General features: G+C 41.6%; 1 protein-coding gene and 1 long non-coding RNA gene across 3 annotated transcripts in view; both read left to right on the top strand.

Annotated features, from left to right (window-relative positions):
• LOC143653123 (uncharacterized) overlaps window positions 1–23765 on the top strand; it is a 374619-nt gene that overhangs the window by 67019 nt on the left and 283835 nt on the right. The gene's annotated exons all lie outside the window — the stretch shown is intronic.
• Window positions 11469–21458, top strand: LOC143653923 (transport and Golgi organization protein 1 homolog). Of its 2 annotated transcripts, XR_013161614.1 has the most exons (8): window positions 11469–11647; window positions 16380–16481; window positions 17293–17353; window positions 17466–17501; window positions 17581–17648; window positions 17747–17844; window positions 19484–19557; window positions 21094–21458. XR_013161614.1 is itself a non-coding variant. In XM_077125305.1 (7 exons), the coding sequence occupies exons 3-7, from the start codon at window positions 17300–17302 to the stop codon at window positions 21105–21107; spliced, it is 246 nt and encodes an 81-aa protein (XP_076981420.1). In that variant the 5' UTR covers window positions 11469–11647; window positions 16380–16481; window positions 17293–17299; the 3' UTR covers window positions 21108–21458. The 2 variants fall into 2 exon arrangements, 1 of the variants encoding a protein (XP_076981420.1); XM_077125305.1 differs by lacking the exon at window positions 17747–17844.

The following is a 23765-nucleotide window of genomic DNA, read 5'->3' as shown; positions in this document are numbered from 1 at the left end:
AAAAAAAAGATAGAGATCAATCTTGAAACTATTGTTTTGGTTATGGTATGTGAATTTTCTTTCAATAAAGGTGTTATTTAAAAAAATATTTTAAAAAATAGGTCTGATATTAATGGGGACTGAAAGCTCCTTAGAGTTATTCCCCTCAGAGTTAATAAGTCAAGTGGACCCCAAGGTCTGGGAATCAAAACTGCCTGGGAAAGAAATCCATGTTCCTCTTATTGTAATCCAGGACAGAAGGGACTTAACCTTTACTGAGGAAAAGATGGTATCTTCTCAAGCATGAGGACATTCTAGGTATCCAACCTCTCATCCTAAAATTCTTAAAGGCAAGGCTTCTCATCCCTCTATCCTGCCTGGTAAATAGCCAAATGAGACCTACCAGTTAGTGCAATGCCATAGGGCCATAAACCAAATTGTCATGCCCCCCACCCTATAGTGCCTATTGACACCCTCCTAAATAAGATCCTGAGCCCCACCATGTGGTAGTCATTCTTGATTTAAAGGGTGCTTCTGCATACATGGGCACCCAGGTTCTCAGTTTCTATTTACCTTTGAGTGGCAGGGGTCAGGGGACCATATGCCAACCCAGCTCACCTGGACAATTACACCTCAAGGGTTTAGGGCCATCCCTCATCTCCTTGAGCGTGCACTAGTGCAGGACCAAGGCTTCCTGCCCTTGGAATCTGGCTCCCTTCTTCAGAATGTGGATAATTTATTAATCTGCAGTCCAACTAGGTAAGCGTCCCTCATGGACACCATTGCCAAATGGGAATATCTAGTGTCAGCTTGTAAGGCTCAAATTGCCTGCAAAGAGTACTTTACCTTGGGTTTATTCTCAACCCATGGGAGTGCTCTTGTCACCCCAAAGAGTCCAGGTTATATGCTCAGTGCTACCACCGATCAAGAAACAGGTAATAGCCTTCTTGGAGATGACAGGATATTGCACGATCTGGATACCCCATGTGATTTTTAGGTTCTGGTGTCAACTTGACCAAGCGATGATGCCCAGTTGTATGGTCAGTCAAGCACTGGCTTGAACATTGCTGCAAGGATATTTCATGGCTGGTTGATAAGCTGGAAGGCTGGGGTATTAAATCATCAGTCAGTTGATTGCATCTATGGCTGATTACATTTGTGATCAACTAAGGCATGTCTCCCACAATAAGATAATCCAATCAGTTGAAGGCTTTTAAGGAAGAAAAGAGACTGTTTAACTGCTTCTTCAGCCAACAAGCTTCTCCTGTGGAGATCATCCAGACCCTTCATCAAAGCTGCCATCTTCACTACTGCCCTCCAGATTTTAGAATCTTCCAGTCTCACAATTGCATGAGGCACCTTTACACATCTCATATTTACAGGTATCGCCTGTTGGTTCTGTTTCTCTAGAGAACCCTAACACACCCCAATTTGGAGAAACTGCATAGCTTCTGTATGAAGCCATCAGGGGCATATACAGTGCCTCCTTGGAATGGGGTGCTGAATAGCCTGCCTGCCTTGGGCCTGACACATAAATAAGCTCCTTTACCTACATGTAACTGAAAAGAAAGGGTATCATTAGGAGTCTTAGTACAAAAGCTTGGAAACATTTCCCGACCTTTGGCACACTTTTCAAAGCCATTAGATGCCACATTACAGGGATGGCTGCCCTGCCTTACAGCAGCAGGGTCCACCAAGCTGACATGGGGACAGACTCTACCATTGTATGCTCCTCACCAAGTCAGAGACATTCTGGAGGCAAAAGGACCTCAGTGGCTTTCAAATAATAGGCTCCTGAAATATCAGGCCCAGCTCTCAGACACACCAAAGGTTCAAACCCAAGTCTGCACCACTCTAAGCACAGCTACCCTATTGACTGCAAGTCCCAGATCAGGAAAATGTACCCCTAGGCCACAAATGCAGAGACACTAGTTCAGAATTATTTTAGCAGGTCAGACCTGCTGGCCCACAGATAACCCAGACTTAGAATGATTTATGGATGGGAGAAGATTTGTGAAAGGAGTTAGAAAGGCAGGCTATGCTACTGTCTTTCTCCTGGAAATTATGCAACAAAGTCTTGACCTCCTCGACCCTCAGCACAAATGGTTGAACCCGGTACCCTCTCTAGGGGTGTAACATTAGCAGCTGGAAAGAATGTTAATCTGTCTCACAAGTTTCAAACAGAAGTTGCAAACTACCACAGCATGCCAAACCCAAACCAATAGTAATTTTGAAAATCTTATGGAGTGCTCTAGGCTCTAAGTCTCTATGAAAGCTTTTCTTAGTAAATTAACTTTTTTTCCTGAAGATTGAGAGGATGATCAAATGAGAGGGAGGAGATGTAATGAGAACTTAGGATGTAACAAATAACTGTGACTCTGACTTATTATGTAGATATTTATTTTTAGTGTCTAGTGTTTTAGAGTAGCCAGAAAGAAATACTTGAAGTGATTTAACTGTAACCCAGTTCTGAACTTTGATGTTGATTATAAAACTACATAGCAAAAACAAACAAATAAACAAAAAAAGTTGGCTGCCCTTATTGTTTGGAGCTACTTCTGGATGTTTTATTACTTTTAACAGATATAAATATATTTCTGACAATATTAAACTGTCTTAAAGAACCTTAGGTAACCTACCTCTATGGTAAGTCTTAAAATTTCATACAGTCCATATATATATATAATGACAATACTACACTCTCTTAGGTAGCCTTAGGTAACCAATCTCTATTCCTCTGTTGATGGATACTTGCTTTGTTTCCAGATTTTGGCCAATCCCAACGAGGCTGCTATAAACTTCTTGTCTATGCTTTCCAGTGCTCATAAGCACCGATATCTGAATAATATATCTTACTGAGTTCAAGTTTAAAGTGGAACCACCAATTTATCCTCCTAACAGGGGTGCAGGGGCGTTCCCATTGCTCAGAGGCTTCTGAACATTTGCTATGGTTGGACACTTTCATTTATAACCAATTGGGGGTGTGCAGATCTATTAAGATGACTTTGTGATTCCCCAATGACTCCTGAAGTTGAACAGTTTTGATGAATGGAAGCATTTGTATTTCCCAAATTATTTTGCCTGACTTTCTATAGGACTGGCAAGGTTGCTCTCATGGATTTGATGGGCGGTTTAAAATACGAAGTTTTTGAAGAGGGACAAGGATAAGATATCAGAAGGTCCATAATGGTTCTGGAGAGGAACTGTCGTTGGGATGGCATGGGGCGGCGGAGGTGGGGGAAGGGGCATTCTAACCACATGAACGTGGCGGGGTCCACTGTGATGCGCCAGGAAGGAGGCTCCTGATTGGGTGAGGGGGGAGATATAAGACGTCGGGTTGCTAAGGCAGCGGCCAAATGGGAGAAGGCGGAGAGGAGGTCAGAGCCTCTTCCACCTGCTCCTAGCACTCCTGAGCATGCCACTGTACCTGCTTCTGCATCCTGACATTTCACCTGCTGACCTGATTTTGAGCCCACTTTCCACACTCTCTGCATTATTTTCCCACTCAGAACACTTTTCCCCTGATTCCTCCACTTCCTCACCTTCAATCTCCCATCCCAAGTTCCAGTTCCGTGCCATCTTTCCTGTCCTTTTCCTCCCCTTCCCCATTCTCTACCCTTCCCCCCGCCTCACCCCACCCCTTCCCCCTCCTCACCCCACCCCTTCCCCCTCATCCATGGGCCTGCCTGCCCTCCTCCAAGCCTAAGGCTGCCCCCAAGGACCAACCCAAAATGTGGTCTCTGGGGCTCCTCTTTTGGCTCCTCCTGGTCCAGTCATCCTGGTCAATGTTGGGTCACCCAAACACCAGTGTGAGTAAATGTTGCACTTGCCTTACTTCATTTTAACTGGGTTGTCACATTGTGATTTTAAATGATGAGTTTCTCTTGGGGTATTTGAGGAGAGATAGGTCCTCCTTGCAGAGCCAGTACCTATGAATGGGTTTCTTGTTCCAGCCTTAATGGACTCTGTCCACTGCTTCTATATTGCGTTCTGGGTCCTATAACCCCTGCAGGTTCCATACAAGGAAAAGGTGGAAACTGGAAATCTAAAAAGTGTAACATTATAACATCAAAAAGTAATGAATTATTCTACCATAGGAGTCATGACGCCAGACTTGTTTCTGGAAGTTCTGAGCTAGATAGGGGCCTCAGGCTCTGTCAGTTTAAAGGCTCAATGCCTTGTGTACTTCATATTTTCCATGAGTAGGTCATCCATAGTTCTGAAAGCTTGGTAGCCTTGGTAACAGTGGTGCCTAATTATTATGGCTATTCAGTTAAAAGATCCAAGTGTCTTGTGATCTCTGTCCTTTGTGGCTTATTTATTGGTTTTCAGAACTTTCGAATCTTCCCTTCTGCTAATTCAGCAGAAGTCTCTTCGTGGAGGCTTCCCCAAGGTCTTCTGTGCAGTTAGTTTGATGGGAGCTTGAGAATCCCATCAGACATGGAAACAATGGTTGCAGTCTGCTCAGATGTACAAAGAGGGGAGTCCCCTAGGACTGTCCTGATTAGGAGGTATAGAAGAAATTGTCCTTCACTTTGTGAAAAGTTTCATGTGAAGACTGTTGATTTACCCAAAACAGAAAGTGTCCTTGATGTTTGTCCAGAGAGAGATACCCAGCCCCAGCTCTGAAGATTTTCATTCTTATTAAAAATCGGCATCAGCCACCACCAGCAATTCCCTCAAAAAACCTATCAATCAAATAGGGAAACTGGAGAAACCCCATTTGGATCTTTATGCCTTAGATTCCCTGGAAAGGATATGGAAAAACCCAATGGCCAAGGTCAGGATTGACTTAGGACAGATGGTTCCTGAACCACCCCACTCAAAGAAGAGTTTATTTTGTTTTTGTGGAGGCAAACAAATGTCTATCAAGAGACTTCTTGATAATTTTTAAAATTAAAAGTTTTTCCTTGGACATAGGCTGCATTTAATGTAGAACAGGGACACTATCTTTCCCTACCTGTTCCAGACAGCATCAGCCTTTCTTGAGTGAAATAATCTCCTGTTGGTGCCTTAATTTGGACATTTTCTTGGCCTTAGAACTCTAAACCTTAACTTATTAACCCCCCTCATAAAAGCCACTCCTTCTCTGGTATAATGCTCTCCAGCATCATTAGCAAACTAAAACAGGGGGAATGTATTAAGTTTGCAAGCTTACAGTTCTATGGCTATAAAAATGTACAAACTAAGGCATCCAGGTAAAGCTACCTTGACTCAAACAAGGCCACTGGATCCAGAACAACTCTGTCAGCTGGGAAGGCACATGGCTAGCATCTGCTGGTCCTCCCCCAGGGACATTTACTTTCTGCATCTCCAGATGACTGGGTCTCATGTTGGCTCTGTTGCTTCAATAGGCTCTTCCAAAAATGATTCTCTCTTAAAGGACTCCAGTAAGCAACTCTAACTTGAATGGGTGGAGACACATCTCCATGGAAACCACCGAATCCAAAGATCCCATGTAGCAATATTAGAGAATGAGGATTAAAGAACATGGCTTTTCTGGGGTATACAACAGTTTCAAACTGACAAAGGCAGCTGCACTTAATTACATGTATCCTGACAATCATTTATGCAGAGTTTGTCTTCCTAAAGCAATATTCTGTTTGCTTTTTTTGTAGATCACAAAGCTGATCTACAGAAGTGAAATCAAGGATCTGATGGGTGGCTGGCCATAGTTTGGGTTTTTTCCTCAGGAGGGGGTTTAATTCACATGAAACATACTTGCTGTTTGGATGAGTGTGAATTAAACTGTAAATGCATTTTCTCCTAAAATTCTTATATGATTTTTTCGGAAACCAGTATGCTTGCCTTTTGTTGTAGTCACCATACATTCCAGAAATGCCCTATTAAATTTAGCTATTTTCATGGTTGCTGTTTATTGGCTATTGTGCCTTATAAGTGCTGATTTATAGCATGGGTGAAATAGGAAGGTGAATTCTTGCCAGCAGTTATTTGAAATTGGGTTTCTAACCATCTTTAATTCTTATAATTACACACTTTATGACATACAATAATTCACTCTTTTTCAGATGGTGATTACCTGGTATTCTGCTGACATAATATGTTTTGTACACAGAGTGAAGCTAAATTCAGAAAGAAAACTTCAAATTTTTAAAAAATAATGTTGGCCTAAAAATTATTCTTTCTTTAATTATCACTGGAATAACAATACTAGTGTAATTATAACTATCATTTATTCAATTATATCAGTTGTATCTATATGTTATATCTACATGGTATATCAGAATGATGCACTATATTTATATAAATATATATAAGTGGATCCCCTCACTTATCAGAATTCATTTCTATCTGCTGAATACAATTTTAATTGGTTATTGTGACTTTTGCCCATTTTTTAATACAGGTTCGGTATATTTTTAGAACTTTTCCAATGGATATAATGCAAGAATTTTATGAACTTATTACTGAAAATGTAGACTTCTTGACTAATATAAGTTCTTAATATATATAAGTGGATCCCCTCACTTATCAGAATTCATTTCTATCTGCTGAATACAATTTTAATTGGTTATTGTGACTTTTGCCCATTTTTTGATACAGGTTAGGTATTTTTTAAGAACTTTTCCAGTGGATTTAATCCAAGAAGGTTATGAACTTATTATTGAAAAAGTAGACTTCTTGACTAATGTAAGTTCTTAATTTCATTTACTATTTATAATTATATATTGGCTTATAGGTTCAATCCAAAATTTAAAAACCTTTGAATTTTTTGTCAAAAATGAGAAACTTGGTTTGTGTATGAAGATTGCTTTCTGTTGGTTTATTGATCTATAAGTGATGTATAGTAAAATGCACTTGTGTAGATTGTTCAGTTTTAAATGTTTGTATATCCATGAAAGCAGTTTTGCAACCAAGAGTGTAAACATCGCAAACACCCCCAAATGTTTCCTCTTCTCCACCTGCCATCCTCCATCCCCCATTCTATACATTCCCTGCCAAGGTGCTGGATAACAGCCCATCTGCCATCTGGCAATATAGATTAATATTCATTTTGTAGACTATTATATAAAAGGAATGTATAGTGGGTAGCTTTTTTTTTCTGGGCTATTTTACTCATAATAATCATTTTGAAACTTAGCTGATATTGCATGTATTAACAGTTTGCTCTTTTATCGGTGGGTTTTACTCCATTCATGTATATAGCAATCTGTTAATCCATGACTTTGTAGAAGGCACAGAGACTGAGTGTTCTACTTAAAGGTGCTGCATTCACAATTTCCAGTAACAAAGCCAGCTAAGCACAAAACACGAAGCCCTCAACTTTCCATCTTTCTTGGAACAGCGGAATCCATTGGAGATTTTTGAGGGACATGGTTATGTCTTAGAGCCCATTTAAGATTTCTATGAGTGATTCTTTGTACCTCTTATATTGTACAGTTTTTGAGGTTCTCAATATCTCAAGTATTGCTATTTCAGTTAGTTGATATTTTATAGGACCATTTTCGAATTGGACCCGATATTTATGGATTTCCAATGGTGTCTGTCAATGTTGCAGTCTTCTTGGGAATTATTTCCATTGTCACTTTCTTAAGGATATGTATTCCAGATGTGAGTATTTCAATTAACTTGCAAGCATACTGTAAGTCATAATAAACCTAAACATTTTATAGTTGTGGTCTTTTTGTTTCTTTTAGATTACTAACATGAATGCAAAATAGTGCTTGAAATTAAAGCTAAACTGGTAATATCATTAGTTTAAATTTTGGAGATAAAGCACTCAGGAAGCCCCATGCACTTCTCAAACAAACAAACAAAACAAGCAAATGAAAAACCAAAGAAAAATTCAATAAATGTTTGCTCTAGTAAGGGGATACTCACATAAAAAAAAAGAATGAAATGTGACCCCAGCCATACAGCATCCAAAAAAAATGAACTCAGGGAACAAGACAACTGTATAAGATCAAACTGAAAACTTCAATTTAAAAAATGCTTTCTATTGAAAATGAAATACTGAGTATTAGCTGGGCACTTTGATTTACTGCTAGTGGAACTGTGAATTCTTACAATACTCCTGGAAAGAAATTTCATATTATCTAATGCAAGGCCTTAAAAATATTTACACACATTTATCCAGCATGATCCTACTGCTAGAAAGCTACAAAGTTTACCTTCCTACTTTGCTTTGATTGCACTTTTGAAAACTCTTATAAACCCTGAGACAATGTATTCCTCTAGCCATAGAGACACATAGAAAAGGAAGAAATCATTTCATGTGCCAAAATATTTGTATCATAAATTTACAGTATAACTGGATAAAACCTGAAGTCCTACTTAATCTGAGCCCAACACTAGGACACCTTAAATTCACAGTTCACTCTTATGTCGTGAAGTGATTTTTTCACTCCAGGCATAGAAGCATCTTCTTCCACATGCTTTTTGCACATCCCCTACTCTCTCCTTCACCGCCCTTGAGAAATTCCTTCAGATGAAGCGTCCTATGGCTTTCTAGGTGGATCTTCCTGGATGCATTGTTCAGTAACACTATATGTTTCCATGCTACAGTAAGTTTCCATTATTACAACAAGTTTTTTGAGCTGCCTGAGCAGCTAATTGCCACTTACAATATTTGAATGGGAGAATATGTTCTAAGTAATAAAGACTGCTACTTTACCTGGTGTTTCAATAGGTTCCTGCTTATATTTGATGAAGCTATACTTCTGTGATGTCATTTGGGGATAATTGAGGTTTTGAAATAACATTCTGTGCTCTCCAGAAGATTTTTCATATTGGAATGGTCTGTCACTAAAGTGGGTTAGGGAGGTGGAACTATCTGATGTTCTGGAGAGGCTGAGCCCTCTAGGTTTCAGGACTTCACTGGACCAGGATCTGTGTGGAAGTTGTAAGTTTCTGGAAAGTTACCCCAGTACATGGAACCCTGTGGAATCTTATATATTGCCCCAGGTTTAGGTTGGCTGGATGGTTTTGGTAGGGGCTTGGCAGGTTATGATAGGTAACAAGGTCTAAGTGAAGCTTGCATAAGAGCAACCCCCGAGTAGCCTCTTGACTCTGTTTGAACTCTCTGCCACTGCTACTTTATTAGTTACACTTCTTTTCCCCCTTTTGGACAGGATGGGATTGTTAATTCCAAGGTGCCAGGGCCAGATTCATCCCTGGGAGTCTTTCACCCCTGGTTGTCATGCCCCATATAGGGGGGAGGGCAACGATTTCACTTGCAGGGTTGGGCTTAGAGAGACTGAGGCCACCTCTGAGCAACAAAAGAGGTCCTCCAGAAGTAACTCTTAGGCATGCCTATAGGTAGGCTAAGCTTCTCTGTTATCTAACTCCAGTGATTTTGCCTTTACTTTTGTTTGCCCATGGGCTTTTAACACAATCCTGGTTCTGAAACTCATGTTTTCATCTGGATGTGGACAAATAAGTGCTTTGAGGTTATTGATGCTTTAGCATATTTATTATAAAAATGTGTGCCATTCTCATTATTAAAACTGAGTAGATTTGTACATGTTTAGAAATGAGTAGAAAGATTTTTATTCCCAAATTAGGTATTTGCCTTAGTGCTTTTGTCAGAAAATGATTATGAAGTATTACATACATTTAAATTATAAGTTTTAAAAATCTTTCCTTTTTTTCCCATTATTTGGATTAATTATCCTAAACCCACCCAATATTAAAACTTCACTTGGACGTAATTTTGACTGTTTATCTGGAATTAGAAGATTTGTAATTCTTCTAACCAAATTTGCAATTCTTCTAAAGTAAAAATCAGTCTCTCATAAGAATATTCATTAAATATTTTGACATTAAATTTAATATTGTTTACTTTCTTCTAGGTGGGGCATAGATTATATTCAGGTAAGATTTTAGCTTATGTTTTCTGTGAAATAGTTTCTCAATATTGGTGCTTGATGTGGGTTTTAATTCAGTTAGAAGAAGATGCCATGAGTTATGATGTCTGGTTTCTTGATAACTGGAAAATGTTAGAATTCCTGGTCTGAATGAAGGAGTAGGTAGTGTTACTGCCAACAGGAAAAAGGGATTGAGAGGAGGGACAAATTATGGGGGTCTGAGGAACAAAAGTTCTGTTTAGAAAAACTTAGGGAGAAATTGATGGCATTAGTCTGAATTTTGGGGTGATAGGTGACTGGCACAATCTGGATCTAGGGACAAATGAGACACTGTTGGTGTATGCCAAGGAAATTCAGGCTCAGAAAAGGTTCCAATATTGCTGGGTAAAGTAGATGTGTAGTAGATATTTGTACCAGGTGATAAGAAGTTTAAGTGGTGGGAACCATTAATTCTAGTGGAGAATGATTAGAAATGAGAATGATGCAAAATGGGGATAATGAATTCCATACATGCATTATATGTCAGGGTAATTAAGTATTGATGTCCGTCAAAACTCAGGGTTCCAATACATTGCATATCAGGGTCTGATGTGAGAAGTAAATGCCAGTCAGGGAAGTGTGAAATTCTAGGTGCTGTTCAAGATGCTTTGCCCCCATACTACCAGATCATGTGCCTTTTTATTCATTTCTCCTAATCTTCTTAGGGACAGTTTTACAAGTACAAGAAGAAATCTCAGAGGCTATGAAGTTCTCCATACAGGAACACAAAATAATCAGAGAAAAATTATCTGAATACAAAGATAAGGTATATATAGTTTTTACTTTTTCCAGGTTTCAATCTTGCGTTCTTTCCATGGGTCTTGTTATTCGATTCTTATTGTAGGATTTCTTTCATTTCAGTGTCTTCTATCACAGTTTGTTTTCTATAAGCAGTCTAAATCTGAAGCCAGCATCATTAAATATAGAGTATTGTGTTCTTTAGTTCTGAAATCTGAAGCCAGCATCATTAAGTACTGTGTTCTTTAGTTCTGTCAGGGCTCATGTACTCGGGGCTTGGTTTCTATACCACTGTCATTTATATTTTGAACTCTGAGTCCTTTATTACATTTTTTATAGATCATCAAACTAAAGGATGATGTGGGAAGACTCCGCAGAGTAAAAATCAGTCTCTTGGAAGAACTGAATTCATACAAGGTAAAAATGTCTTCTTTATCCTGGATCACACCTTAAAAATAGAAGTAAAAGTGTTGCATAATCATTACTAACCTCAATATGCTTCATGTAGAATAACAACAAAATGCTCAATGGAATCATCAAAATCATAAGTGATGTGTTTGAAGGAATGCAAGTCCCATCGAAACTGAAGGGAGGTCAGAATATCAAGGACCAAGAGTTGGTAAAAGTGTTGTTGCTAAATCTTTCCACGTTTTAGCATTAGAGGTTTTGTTTGCACATTGGGTGCAAAATTTCTCAAAATCTCTCTTTTGCAATTTTTAGGCAGATCGTGCAGTGCCAATGTTCCAACACGGCCTGCAATGCTTGGCACCCAACAACTGTACCCTGGAAGGTAGGTTGCATATTGAGGAGAAAGTGTCACTTAATGTAAATGCTCCCACATTGGAAGGTAAAGAATGTTTTCCTGATTTCTGGACTTGAGCCCTTTCCTTCAGCCTCCCAACCGTGTTTTCAGGTCCATGTGCCCACAGTGCAATACCCAATCTTCTCTACTTTTCAGAATATATTAAAAAACTGCAAGCTGACAGTGATACTTTGCACTCTGAGAACAGTGCATTAGAAGAGGAAAGCAACAGCCTGGCAATAAACATAGAGAAGCTCCAAATGTATGTATCAGAGTAAGATATTCTCATGTTCGCTGCCTCATATAGTGTTGTGTGAATGAATGTGTGGACAGATGTAGATGTTTATCATTTTTCAGAGAAGTTAATGCCATCTATGTGCCATATTTAATCAGTATAAAACTGTTTGTTTTTTTTTTTTCTTCCTAATGGTGTCTGAGATTCTTGCTTGTAATTTACTTTTGGAGGAAGGAGTTAGTTGCCACCAGTTTCTTCTGCTCAGGTGCTATTGTTATTTTGATCATCCATGCTCTTTCTCTGCTCCACAAATTATTTCACCCTTGCATTCTCTGTGACCTAGTTACCCATTGGGATTTTTTTCCCATTTACTGTACTTGGCCTTAAAACTCTCGAGTGGTTGGTGTGAAGGTTGTAGAATGAAATCTTGAAAACATTGTAAAGAAAAAATAGCCATCGACCATGCCATGTATTTCAGACTTACTAGATGGAAAATATTCAGAAGAAATATTATATAATATCACAGAGGTAAGGGGTTGGGAGTTACAAAGTACAAAGACATCTTTGCAGAGTATACTTGGGTAATTCATTAGGGTATGGAAATATACATCACATTTTGAAATTAGGTAACTTTAAAATAGGTATAACTTTATAGTGCATTTTGAATTCTCATTCTACAAAATAACTGATTTGACATTGGGATTTCTGTCACATTGCCATTTCTGTCTACTCCCATTCTTTATATTTTCTGTGTATATGACCATCAATGAGCACGGTTTAGTATTTTCTCTGGACTCAGGCTGCTATGGCCTGATGCTATTAAACACTGAAACTGGACTACCCACTTTATTCCTCTCTCTCTGCTTTAGTTTATTCTTTCTCCAAAAATATTTGAGGTTCACACTTAATATCTGGCCTTGACAGACTCAGGTCTCTTTGCAGTATTTGTTTTTAGGGCTCAATTTCTCCACCAGTGGTCATTCAGTCACCTAAAGAAATATTGTTTTCCTTCTTGGTGTGGATTTGGTGCCTCCAACAACCATTCAGTCTGCTGTTTGGTGGCTGCCCTATTCTCCTTCCCACAGCCACCTCCTTAGCTCAGGGTCAATCATCTTTCCTGCCCAGTCTCCTAGGGACTTTGTCTGCAATTTCATGTCCTTCTTGCATCTTCAAAATCTCAATCCATCCACTCCACAGCTGCTAGAGTGAAATTTCTAGACTATGTACCTAAGTGTATCATTCCAAGATACAATCTATATAGGATGCTCCAGGGTGCATGGATGGTTCAGTGGTATAATGCTCGCCTTCCATGCAGCAGACCCGGGTTTGATTCCTGGACTATGCACCTAAACAAAAAAACCCGTATATATAGGATGCTCCATGCAGCCACGCAGCTGGGTTCAATCAAGTGTAACTCCGTGCTTTTCCTGTAGCTCCCTTCTAGAAATGAGCTGCAAGTAACCTTCAGAGTCGACAGGACCACCAGAAGCCTTTTAATATTCATGTCTGCTGTTTCCTGAGCAAAAATGTCCAGTTACATTCTTAGTACACAGCAACCTCCTGCCCACTGAGGTTAAGTCCTTCTGGAGAAGAATGATGCACAAATAGGCAGATAGATACTGAGGACTCACTGATATCTAAAGTAAGCCCTGGATATATGTGTTCTAAATTGGTCCCACACACGGGACCCATCTCCCAGTGTTCTCAATCTGTCTTCAGTGTGCTCGACTCTGCTGGGAAAATCATTGATTGCATTTCTAAATTCAGTTACTTTACTTTTTGGTATTATAGCTATTAGTTCTTCAATGAATTTCATAATCTTGACTTCTAATTTCTAAAACATAGAGACACACTTAAATTTCCCACGATGGCTTCTTTATCTGGGAGCCTCTGAGTCTGTTTTTATTGTACTTTGGTTTCTAACACATCACAATACCTTGTCCTGTCCTTTTTTCTTGGCTACTTTTTTTTTTATAACTTTTTTAATTGAATAGTATAACGTATATGCAAAACAAAGAAATAAAAAAGCAATAGTTTTCAGAGCACTCTTCAAAACGTAGTTACAGGACAGATCCCAGAGTTTGTCATGGGCTACCATACGCTCTTCTCACATTTTTCCTTCTAGCTGCTCCAGAATACAGGAGGCTAGAGGGCTTAAATATTTTTTTATCATCACAATTGACTTTTTTTCCCTTCTGTTTTGGTGAACAATAACATATATACAAAAAAGCTATAAATTTCAAAGCACAGCACCACAATTAGTTGTAGAACATATTTCAGGCTTTGACATGGGTTACTATTTCACAGTTTTAGGTTCTACTTCTAGCTGCTCTAAAATACTGGAGACTAAAAGAGATATCAATTTAATGATTCAGCATTCATATTCATTTGTAAGTCCTATCTTTTATGTATAAATCCACCATCATCTTTGAACTTTCTGTACATCTTTTTGGGGTTGTTTGGGCTATGGTGATTCTAAATTTTTGATATTGAAAAGGTCTGTCACTAACATGGGATAGGGAGATGGAACTATCGGATGTTCTGGAGAGGCTGGGCTAGGTTTCAGGACTTATCTGGACCAGGGACCCATTAGAGGTTGTAGGTTTCTGGAAAGTTACTCTAGTGCCTGTAACCCTTGTGTAATCTTATATACTTCCCTAAGTGTTCTTTAGGATTGGCTGGAATGGTCCTGGTTGGGGGTTGGCAGGTTATGATAGGTAGCAAGGTGTACCTGAAGCTTGCATAAGAGCAACCTCCAGAGTAGCCTCTTGACTCTATTTGAACTCTCTCTGGCATTGATTACTTTATTAATCGCACTTATTTCCTCCCTTTTGGTCAGGATGTTATTGTTGATCCCACAGTGCCAAGTCCGGATTCATCCCTGTGAGTCTTCTTCCACGTCTCCAAGGAGACTTTCATCCCTGGATGTCATGTTCTTCGTAGGGGGGAGGGCAGTGATTTAATTTGCAGAGTTGGGCTTAGAGAGACAGAGGCCACATCTGAGCAACAACAGAGGTCATCCAGAAGTAACTCTTAGGCATGCCTATAGGTAGTCTAAGCTTCTCTGCTCCCTACATAAGCTTCACAAGAGTAAGCCTCATGATCGAGGGCATGGCTTATTGATTTGGGTATCTGCTTCGTTACTTTTTTACTGACCATTTGGACAAATTGAAATGGAGGCATGGGATATTATTTTGATAGAGAAAACACTGGAATTTATTTTTGGTGGGTGATTAGGAACATTAGAAATCTTGGAGCCTTTTGAGTCAATAATTGTGATTTTTCAAAAAGGCTCAATCCCTACAACAGCCAATGTATTTACTGGTCACCACGACTCCTAGTTTGTAGCTTTTCAAGTTCCCAAAATGCCAGGGTGCCACCTTCTAAGCACACACACATGTGGAAACTCTACCGAACTTGCTTGTATCTCAACAGTCTCTTCTGGAATTCATCAGTGAACCTAGGGAAAAATACTTTGAATGCCAGGGTGACCTTATTCCTTCATTCTTTCCACTCCTGCATCTTGCATTCATGATGCTTCACTGCAATGTCAAAGTCAGAGATGATTTTGCTCACATATGTCATATTTCTTGATTCTTTTTGTTCTCTGGGGCAGATCAGGTGATTCAGATCCATTGGCCCATGGCCTGTAGGAAACTCTCCCTGAAACTTCTTTCATGACTCAGGTTCCTGTTTATCCCTTCCCAAGATCTGGGCCTCAATGGTACTTTTTATGTACCACCCTGTGAGCTCCTTTAGGGTGGGATCTGTGCCTGTATCCATCTGTATCCCATGACTTTTCATGGCATCCAGCACCTTGTAGCCCCTGGAGAGAATATCTCTGGGAATACTGGTCAGGTAGTTAGAAATGAATGCATAAACCTTTCTTCCTCTCTTGGGTGTTATTGTACTTGATTCCTGGAGTCATTTATATTCCTCCTGATCCATAGAAAATCACAAGTCAAGTGGTGAATCTTTTGAACTAGAACCATGAATAAAATACAAAAGCACAAATAAATCTCAGACCTTCAGTGTCAGTGAACACAGTCTTGTTAAAACAGATTGATGCACTGAATTCAGAGGTTTTCCAGATAAATCTGTTACCAAGACATCAAACTCTGACAATGTGTCAGTTCAGATCACATTCAATTCAGTAGTTCATGCCAGTACTAGGATTTCTTTGGTCTCAACCATGAACCTTGGGGTAGCTGCAAGAGTCCCACATCTGAGCTGTGGACATCCCAGGATGAGCAGCATTTAGCTGCCATGCCCTGGAAAGGTCTCTCTGGGTCTGCTGGTCTGTGATGAGGCCTCTGGTCTTGGACTGAGAAATGTGGAGAAATCAGAGGCGTCAGCCTGAGTCAGCCTCATGTGTTAGTTTCTGGTGACTTGGTCCGTCCTGGTTTTCTACAATGGACTAAAGAGAGCTTTCACCCAAGAAACTGGCCCCAGGCAGGCACGTAATGCGTCTCATAGTTCCTTTTTAGATTTGTTCATGCTATGTACTAATGAATAGGAGAAGAGAGCAATGAGGGGAAGCTCTGAAATGCAGGCGAAGGAGTCAGGAGGCCCAAGTTCTGACTTTTATCTCTTAACAGAAAGGCTTAGATTCTTTCCTCTGCTTGTCTTTGTAAATCCACTGATTTGTGTGGGAGGTGGGAGGGGACATTTGAATCCAGAACTCAGACTGCTGGGAGTGAAGAAAAACAGGGTTTTACTTAGGGAACTAGCAGTGTCATATATTTCTTCCCTGTTCCAGGAAGCTGAAACTAAAAGAACGCAAGAAGTGGGAATATGAGAGGTAGCCATTAGCTGCAAAGGAGAAGGCAAATGCAGCCGTGCAAGCAGTTTAGAAATACAAGTGAGTTCAGCTGCTGAGCAGCAGTGGCTCATGGAAACCCTGTTTGTGTTTTTTTTTTCTTTTTTTGGTTTTTAATCCTTCCTGCATTGTTCAGACCCAATTACCACAGAAGCATTCATAAATGGTTGGAAGACAGGGATATTGAGAATACTCAAAAGCAAAAATGATCTTTTAAGTTTACCAATTGAAAAAGAGAAGTTATCAGACATGTCCTCCTCTCCAATGGTGGCCCAACTGTCATGAACTTAGTTCATGCAAACATTTCTGGGGGTGTTATAAATTATCCTAATTCCTTGGGAAAGCAGTTTGGTGTTGGATGAATCAAAATCCATATAGATGGGTGGGCCATGGTGGCTCAGCAGGCAGAGTTCTCGCCTGCTATGCTGGAGACCTGGGTTTGATTCCTGGTGTCTGCCCATGCAAAAAAAGTAAAATAAAATCTGTACAGATGACTTTGCCATTTCATAGGACCAGCAGTTACAGCCTGGGAAAATATGCTAAGAATATAATGATGGAGAATACATAATAACAGAATTACTCAGGGACAGAGTGAGAGCAGTTAAAGACAGTATAGCATATCAACTCAGAATCCAGGCAGCAAATGTTAAATAAGTTAGCTACAAATGCCTTTGATTCTCCTGTTCTATAATCATGTGAACAGGAGATTCTCCTGTTCTATAATCATGTGTGTTTTTATATGTAGATAAAGTCCATCAGGGTATGGTTGTGAGGGCGATGAGAAGATCAGTAGAATACTTATATTTGTATTCAGTATTGTGCTTTTATTGATGAAAATAATTATAATACATAGGCGGAGCATGGAAGAAATGGAACGAACAATGCGGCAATCAGAGAGCTCGTTCAGACACCAGGTATCCTCCCCCTGCCTGACAGGAGCAGAATTCTGCAGTACCTAATGCGTGTGATTCCAGTGAGTCTCAGAACCCTAAACTTTTTTTTTTTTTGATGTGTTGTCTTTTTCAGATCATCCTTCACGAGGAGAAGGCTCATGACAACTGGGTAAGCATTTTTTTTTCTTTCATTCTTCTTCTGCACAATTGACCACCACACTAAATATAAGTGTGTTTTCCCCCCTTAGCTCAGAGCTCGTGCTTTACAGAGAGAGGTGTTTGTGAAGGACACTGAATCTCATGAGTTGAGACAGAGGTAAACACTTTTTAAGGCTAAGCTGTTTGGTATCCAGGAAAAGACTTGGCTTTCTGTATCTTATTACTATTTTTAAAAAATCTTTCCTTACATTCAAGTTTTTTGGAAGAAACTGAAAAGAACAATTTGCAAGAAGAATGCTAGATGCAGAAACAAATGCCAGGAAGATATGACATGCAGAACTCTCCACAGAGAGGTAGGGAGCACAGTGCCAAGAGCAGGTTTTATTTTCTGCAGCCAAATCCACATAATGTGGGTTATCATTGTGCTGCTAGAAAACCATCCCAAAGACTTACTAAAGAGCACATAGTGCCTCACAGGGTGAGAAGACAATGTTCCCCTCCTCCTGCCCCAGCCAGAATGGCTATTTGCACACATCCCCTGGGAATAGGGGGTCATGCTCTCCCATTAATGTTGAATCACAACCTACTGAATGCCTCCCCCAGGTTCAATTCTTAACTGAAGAGATATGACTAGAAAGGAACTGGGTCAGAACTCACCTCCCACCCTGCAATACCCAGTTTGAAGGATTTATTTTACCTTTTTTTTTTTAAATAAAAATAACATGAACTACATTTTAGAATGTGGGCTCTATGTCCTGCCTAGAGAAGAAATTTTCATGCTTTGTCTTTTGGCTGTGTTTTGTGTCTACTTCAACATGGCTTTAAGGCTGCCAATAAGGATTTCTTGTTGTTGGATGTCCTTTTTTTCTTTCAGTTTGTTTTAATTTTTATTGAGATATGAAGTATTCATCATACCTTTAATACCTTTGTAATTTGAATCTTATGATGTTATAAATGTAACCTTAAGTCATACCATTAATGCCCTGTGGATTGTTCCTTTTCTATTGCTATAATATTAATGCCTATAAGTACATGCTATCCATAAATGTTTATATACACCTGGTCAGATACAGAAGTCAGATTAAATATAAATTGAAAGGACAGACCAGTGCTATTCCATGCACAGGTTATTCTTCCTGTCCAAAGCAGTTCTTATTTTTATTTTATGTTTCTTTATTAGAGAAGTTGTGGGTTTACAGAATAATCATGCATAAAATACAGGATTCCCACATAGCACCCTATGATTAACACCTTGCATTGGTGATTGGAATGGAACCTTTTTACAAATGATGAAAACACCTTTTTGTTTCTGCAATATTAACCACAGTCCATGGTCTGTCTTGGGGTTCACTGGTTGTGTAGTGTAGTTCCAGGGATTTTTAAAAAATGTATTCTGATACTATGTATTGAACATTTCTCCTTTAAATCAAATTCATATATGTGTTTCAGAGCTTTTAATTACATTCACAATATTATGCCACCATCACCAGCATCCATCACCAAAAATTTTCTATCATTCCAAATGGAACACCCTACATTTTAAGTCTGAAATTCCATATCCTGCCCCTACCCCATCCCATGGTAATCTGTATTCTTGATTCTGACTCTATCAGTTTGCTTATCGTAATTGATTCAAGTCTGCCTATAAATCATTCACCCTTCCCACACTTATTGAGAGACTCTTGTTTTAGTGTTGAGGTCAAGATACAGTTGAGACCTAACCTGTCCAGAAGTGCTTTGCATGTTGCAATAACACCTGGATTGGCAGGCAGGGCTTTATGGTGTCTTTCTTAGGGGTCAGGGGACAGTCCCTGTCCTGGTCATCAGGGGTCATCTAAGGCACCTAGGAAACCCTGGGTCTCTATTGGAGACCTGAGTGTGTAAAGAGTCCAAGGCAGTGAAAGAAGGGTGTGGAGGGGCAGTGAATCTTCTGCACAGAATGTGCAAGTCAGAATAAAGTGCAAACAGTTCTCCTGCTTCTGTCTGACCCAGGACCTGGTACAGCACCCCCGTGGAATGGCAGCTCAGGAAGACCACTCCCTACCAAGGCAACGGAGGAGAGCAAGGTAAATGCTGTGGGCATTTTCAATGACAAGATAACACCCTCTTCTGTCCTCACCTCTGGGTCTGGGATATCTTGACCATCTCGATTTTCAAAAAGCAGCAAGCATGGCTTCTCTAAGCCCAGCTTATCACCCGTGGGGAGCTTCCAGAAGCTGTGTTGCTTAGAGACTGAGTAGGACCTTCACTGTTGTATTTCTGTGATGAACATGAGGAGAACCACATTTAAATCCCATGGCACAACTGACTCCACTGATTTCCTTTACCAGGGGAGGGTGCTGCTATTGTTTTTGAGTTTTAAAAACTTCTCAGTTTTTGTTTGGGTGTGATCCATATAACTTTACAAGATGAAAAATCATCCCTCTAACTTTTTCTTGTATTCTTCATTCAATTGTGAATGCTAGTCAAAGTAGATTCATTGTAAATTTCATAAGTCAGTTTGTCCCACCTCTGTTTGGAAATGTGCTATTGAAGAATCCCAAAAAATTTTTCTACTAGGTAAAAGTATTTTGAATTATCAGAACTTATGTATTAGTAAAAGCAAAGGTACACTAAACTGAGATATTGAACATTGACAGTCATTCCCTGTTGGGCTAATTCCAGCAAAGGTCTTACATTGAATTATGTTCACATCAGCATGATCTCTTGGGGCTTGTGCAGGCAATAAAGCTGGTCCATACCTCATGCACCTTTCCTCCTTGAAGTAGAATATTTATTGAATTCTGTTATTTAGAATTCCTAACTCAATTTTCATAGGATAAAAGTAATGTGCATCTCACAGTGTCCTAAACTGCATTATCACCTAGGACTTAAGATAAACAGTAAGGCTGAGCCTAATTGGTTCTATCAGAAAATACTTTCCACATTCTCTTGAAGGACTCTGGGGATACCATCTCCCCAGAGATCATGAGCCTATGGGCAGAATTTCTGGAGAGTAGAAGACCCTTCTGTCAGGGAAGGAAGCAGAGGGAGACAAGCAGATCTTGCAAGCAGAGTTGTTGTTGAATCGGATCTGCCTCTTAAATTTCGTGCCTCTGGGCAAGTGCTCTAGTTCCTCTCTGAGCTTCTGTCCCCTTCAACTGAGAAGAAGACTGTTACACTTAACATGCAGAGTCATGACAGAGATGAGCCAGGAAAGGCTGGAGGAAGGCTCTCTGAAAAGGAGCTATTTCATTTCCTTTAATTCTGTGTGTTCTTGATACCAAATAGTGAGCTTCTGTGGTGGAGGAGAAGGGAGGAGGGTCAGGTGGGTCCTTGGAATGGATGCTTCAGGTGGGAATACTCTGTCTTTATTCTTTGGAATTCCCTCTGTTAGTTCCCAGAAGAGCCCCCACCACACATGTCTGCAGACATGGCCATGACCTGTGTGGTGACAGCTGTTCACTCTGTGGCATCAGTGAACTCTTCCATGACTGAGTGGGAAGTTGGAATTTCCAGGCCCTGAGTTTCCTTAGAGGGGAAAGGTGCCAGGCTTTGACAGTTGCTTCCTTGGGTTTCAGCTTTGGTCTGTAATATGTCAACTCAACTCCTTCTGTCTTCAGGTGAATACGGCTGAAAGAGAGACCCTCCTTTCACAGGACCACCCTTCATGGACCACCCTGTGAGAGACCCTCTGTAACCAATGTTGAGATATGGGCCGTCTCCTCCACCTTGGGAGCATTTTTGGGCCTTGACTTCCACCTTCACCTCCAGCTGGACCTCTGCCTCTACCTGGATTTCGACTCACACATCCACCTGGAACTCCACTTGGACCTCCATCTCCACCTGGATTTCAACTCACACCTCCATGTAGACCTCCACTTGGACTTCCACCTCTACCTGGATTGAAACTCCCACCTCCACCTGGACCTCCACTTGGACCTCCATCTCCACCTGGATTTCAACTAGCAATTCCACCTGGACCTCCACTTGGACTTCCCTCTCCATATGGATTTCAACTCCCACCTCCACCTGGACCTCCACCTGGCTCTCCAATTGCACCACAGCCTCCATGTGGAACATGACCTCCACTTCCACCTGGACCATGACTTCCAGCTCCACCTCCACCAGCACCACAACCTCCATGTGGAACACGACCTCCACCTCTACCTGGACCATGATTTCCAGCTCCTCCTCCACATGGACCACGACCTCCATGTGAAACATGACCATCACCTCCATCTGGACCACGACTTCCAGCTCCACCTGCAACTGCACCACAATCTCCATGAAGAACACGACCTCCACCTCCACCTGGACCATGACTTCCAGCTCCACCTCTACCTGCACCACAAACTCCATGTGGAACATGATCTCCACCTCCAACTAGACCACGACTTCCAGCTCCACCTCCTACTGTGCCACAACTTCCATGTGGAACTTGACCTGCACCTCCACCTGGACCTCCATCCCCACCTGGATTTCAACTCACACCTCCACCTGGACCTCCACTTGGACCTCCGCCTCTACCTGGACTGAAACTCCCACCTCCACCTAGACCTCCACTTGGACTTCCATTTCCATCTGGATTTCAACTTGTACCTCCACTTGTACCTCCACTTGGACCTCTGCTTCTACCTGGACTGAAACTCCCACCTACACCTGGACCTCCACTTGGACTTCCATCTCCATCTGGATTTCAACTCCCACCTCCACTTGGACCTCCACCTGGCCCTCCACCTGCACCACAGCCTCCATGTGGAACCCAACCTCCACTTCCACCTGGACCATGACTTCCAGCTCCACCTCCACCTGCACCACAACCTCCATGTGGAACACAACCTTCACCTCCACCTGGACCACGACTTCCAGCTCCACTTCCACCTGCACCACAAACTCCATGTGGGACACGATCTCCACCTCCAACTAGACCACGACTTCCAGCTCCACCTCCAACTGTGCCACAACTTCCATGTGGAACTTGACCTCCACCTCCACCTGGACCTCCATCCCCACCTGGATTTCAACTAGCACCTCCACCTGGACCTCCACTTGGACCTCCACCTCTACCTGGACTGAAACTCCCACCTCCACCTAGACCTCCACTTGGACTTCCATTTCCATCTGGATTTCAACTTGTACCTCCACTTGTACCTCCACTTGGACCTCTGCTTCTACCTGGACTGAAACTCCCACCTACACCTGGACCTCCACTTGGACTTCCATCTCCATCTGGATTTCAACTCCCACCTCCACTTGGACCTCCACCTGGCCCTCCACCTGCACCACAGCCTCCATGTGGAACCCAACCTCCACTTCCACCTGGACCATGACTTCCAGCTCCACCTCCACCTGCACCACAACCTCCATGTGGAACACAACCTTCACCTCCACCTGGACCACGACTTCCAGCTCCACTTCCACCTGCACCACAAACTCCATGTGGGACACGATCTCCACCTCCAACTAGACCACGACTTCCAGCTCCACTTCCAACTGTGCCACAACTTCCATGTGGAACTTGACCTCCACCTCCACCTGGACCTCCATCCCCACCTGGATTTCAACTAGCACCTCCACCTGGACCTCCACTTGGACCTCCACCTCTACCTGGACTGAAACTCCCACCTCCACCTAGACCTCCACTTGGACTTCCATTTCCATCTGGATTTCAACTTGTACCTCCACTTGTACCTCCACTTGGACCTCCACCTCTACCTGGACTGAAACTCCCACCTACACCTGGACCTCCACTTGAACTTCCATCTCCATATGGATTTCAACTCCCACCTCCACCTGGCCCTCCACCTGCACCACAGCCTCCATGTGGAACCCGACCTCCAATTCCACCTGGACCATGACTTCCAGCTCCACCTCCACCTGCACCACAAACTCCATGTGGAACACGATATCCACCTCCAATTAGACCACGACTTCCAGCTCCACCTCCAACTGTGCCACAACTTCCATGTGGAACTTGACCTCCACCTTTACCTGAACCTCCATCCCCACCTGGATTTCAACTCGCACCTCCACCTGGACCTCCACTTGGACCTCCGCTTCTACCTGGACTGAAATTCCCACCTCCACCTCGACCTCCACTTGGACTTCCATCTCCATATGGATTTCAACTCCCACCTCCACCTGGACCTCCACCTGGCCCTCCACCTGCACCACAGCCTCCATGTGGAACCCAACCTCCAATTCCACCTGGACCATGACTTCCAGCTCCACCTCCACCTGCACCACAAACTCCATGTGGAACACGATATCCACCTCCAACTAGACCATGACT

The sequence above is a fragment of the Tamandua tetradactyla genome, chromosome 13 (genome assembly GCF_023851605.1).
Source record: "Tamandua tetradactyla isolate mTamTet1 chromosome 13, mTamTet1.pri, whole genome shotgun sequence".
In the NCBI taxonomy this organism is placed as follows: Eukaryota; Metazoa; Chordata; class Mammalia; order Pilosa; family Myrmecophagidae; genus Tamandua; species Tamandua tetradactyla.
This window is presented reverse-complemented; position numbering and strand designations above follow the sequence as displayed.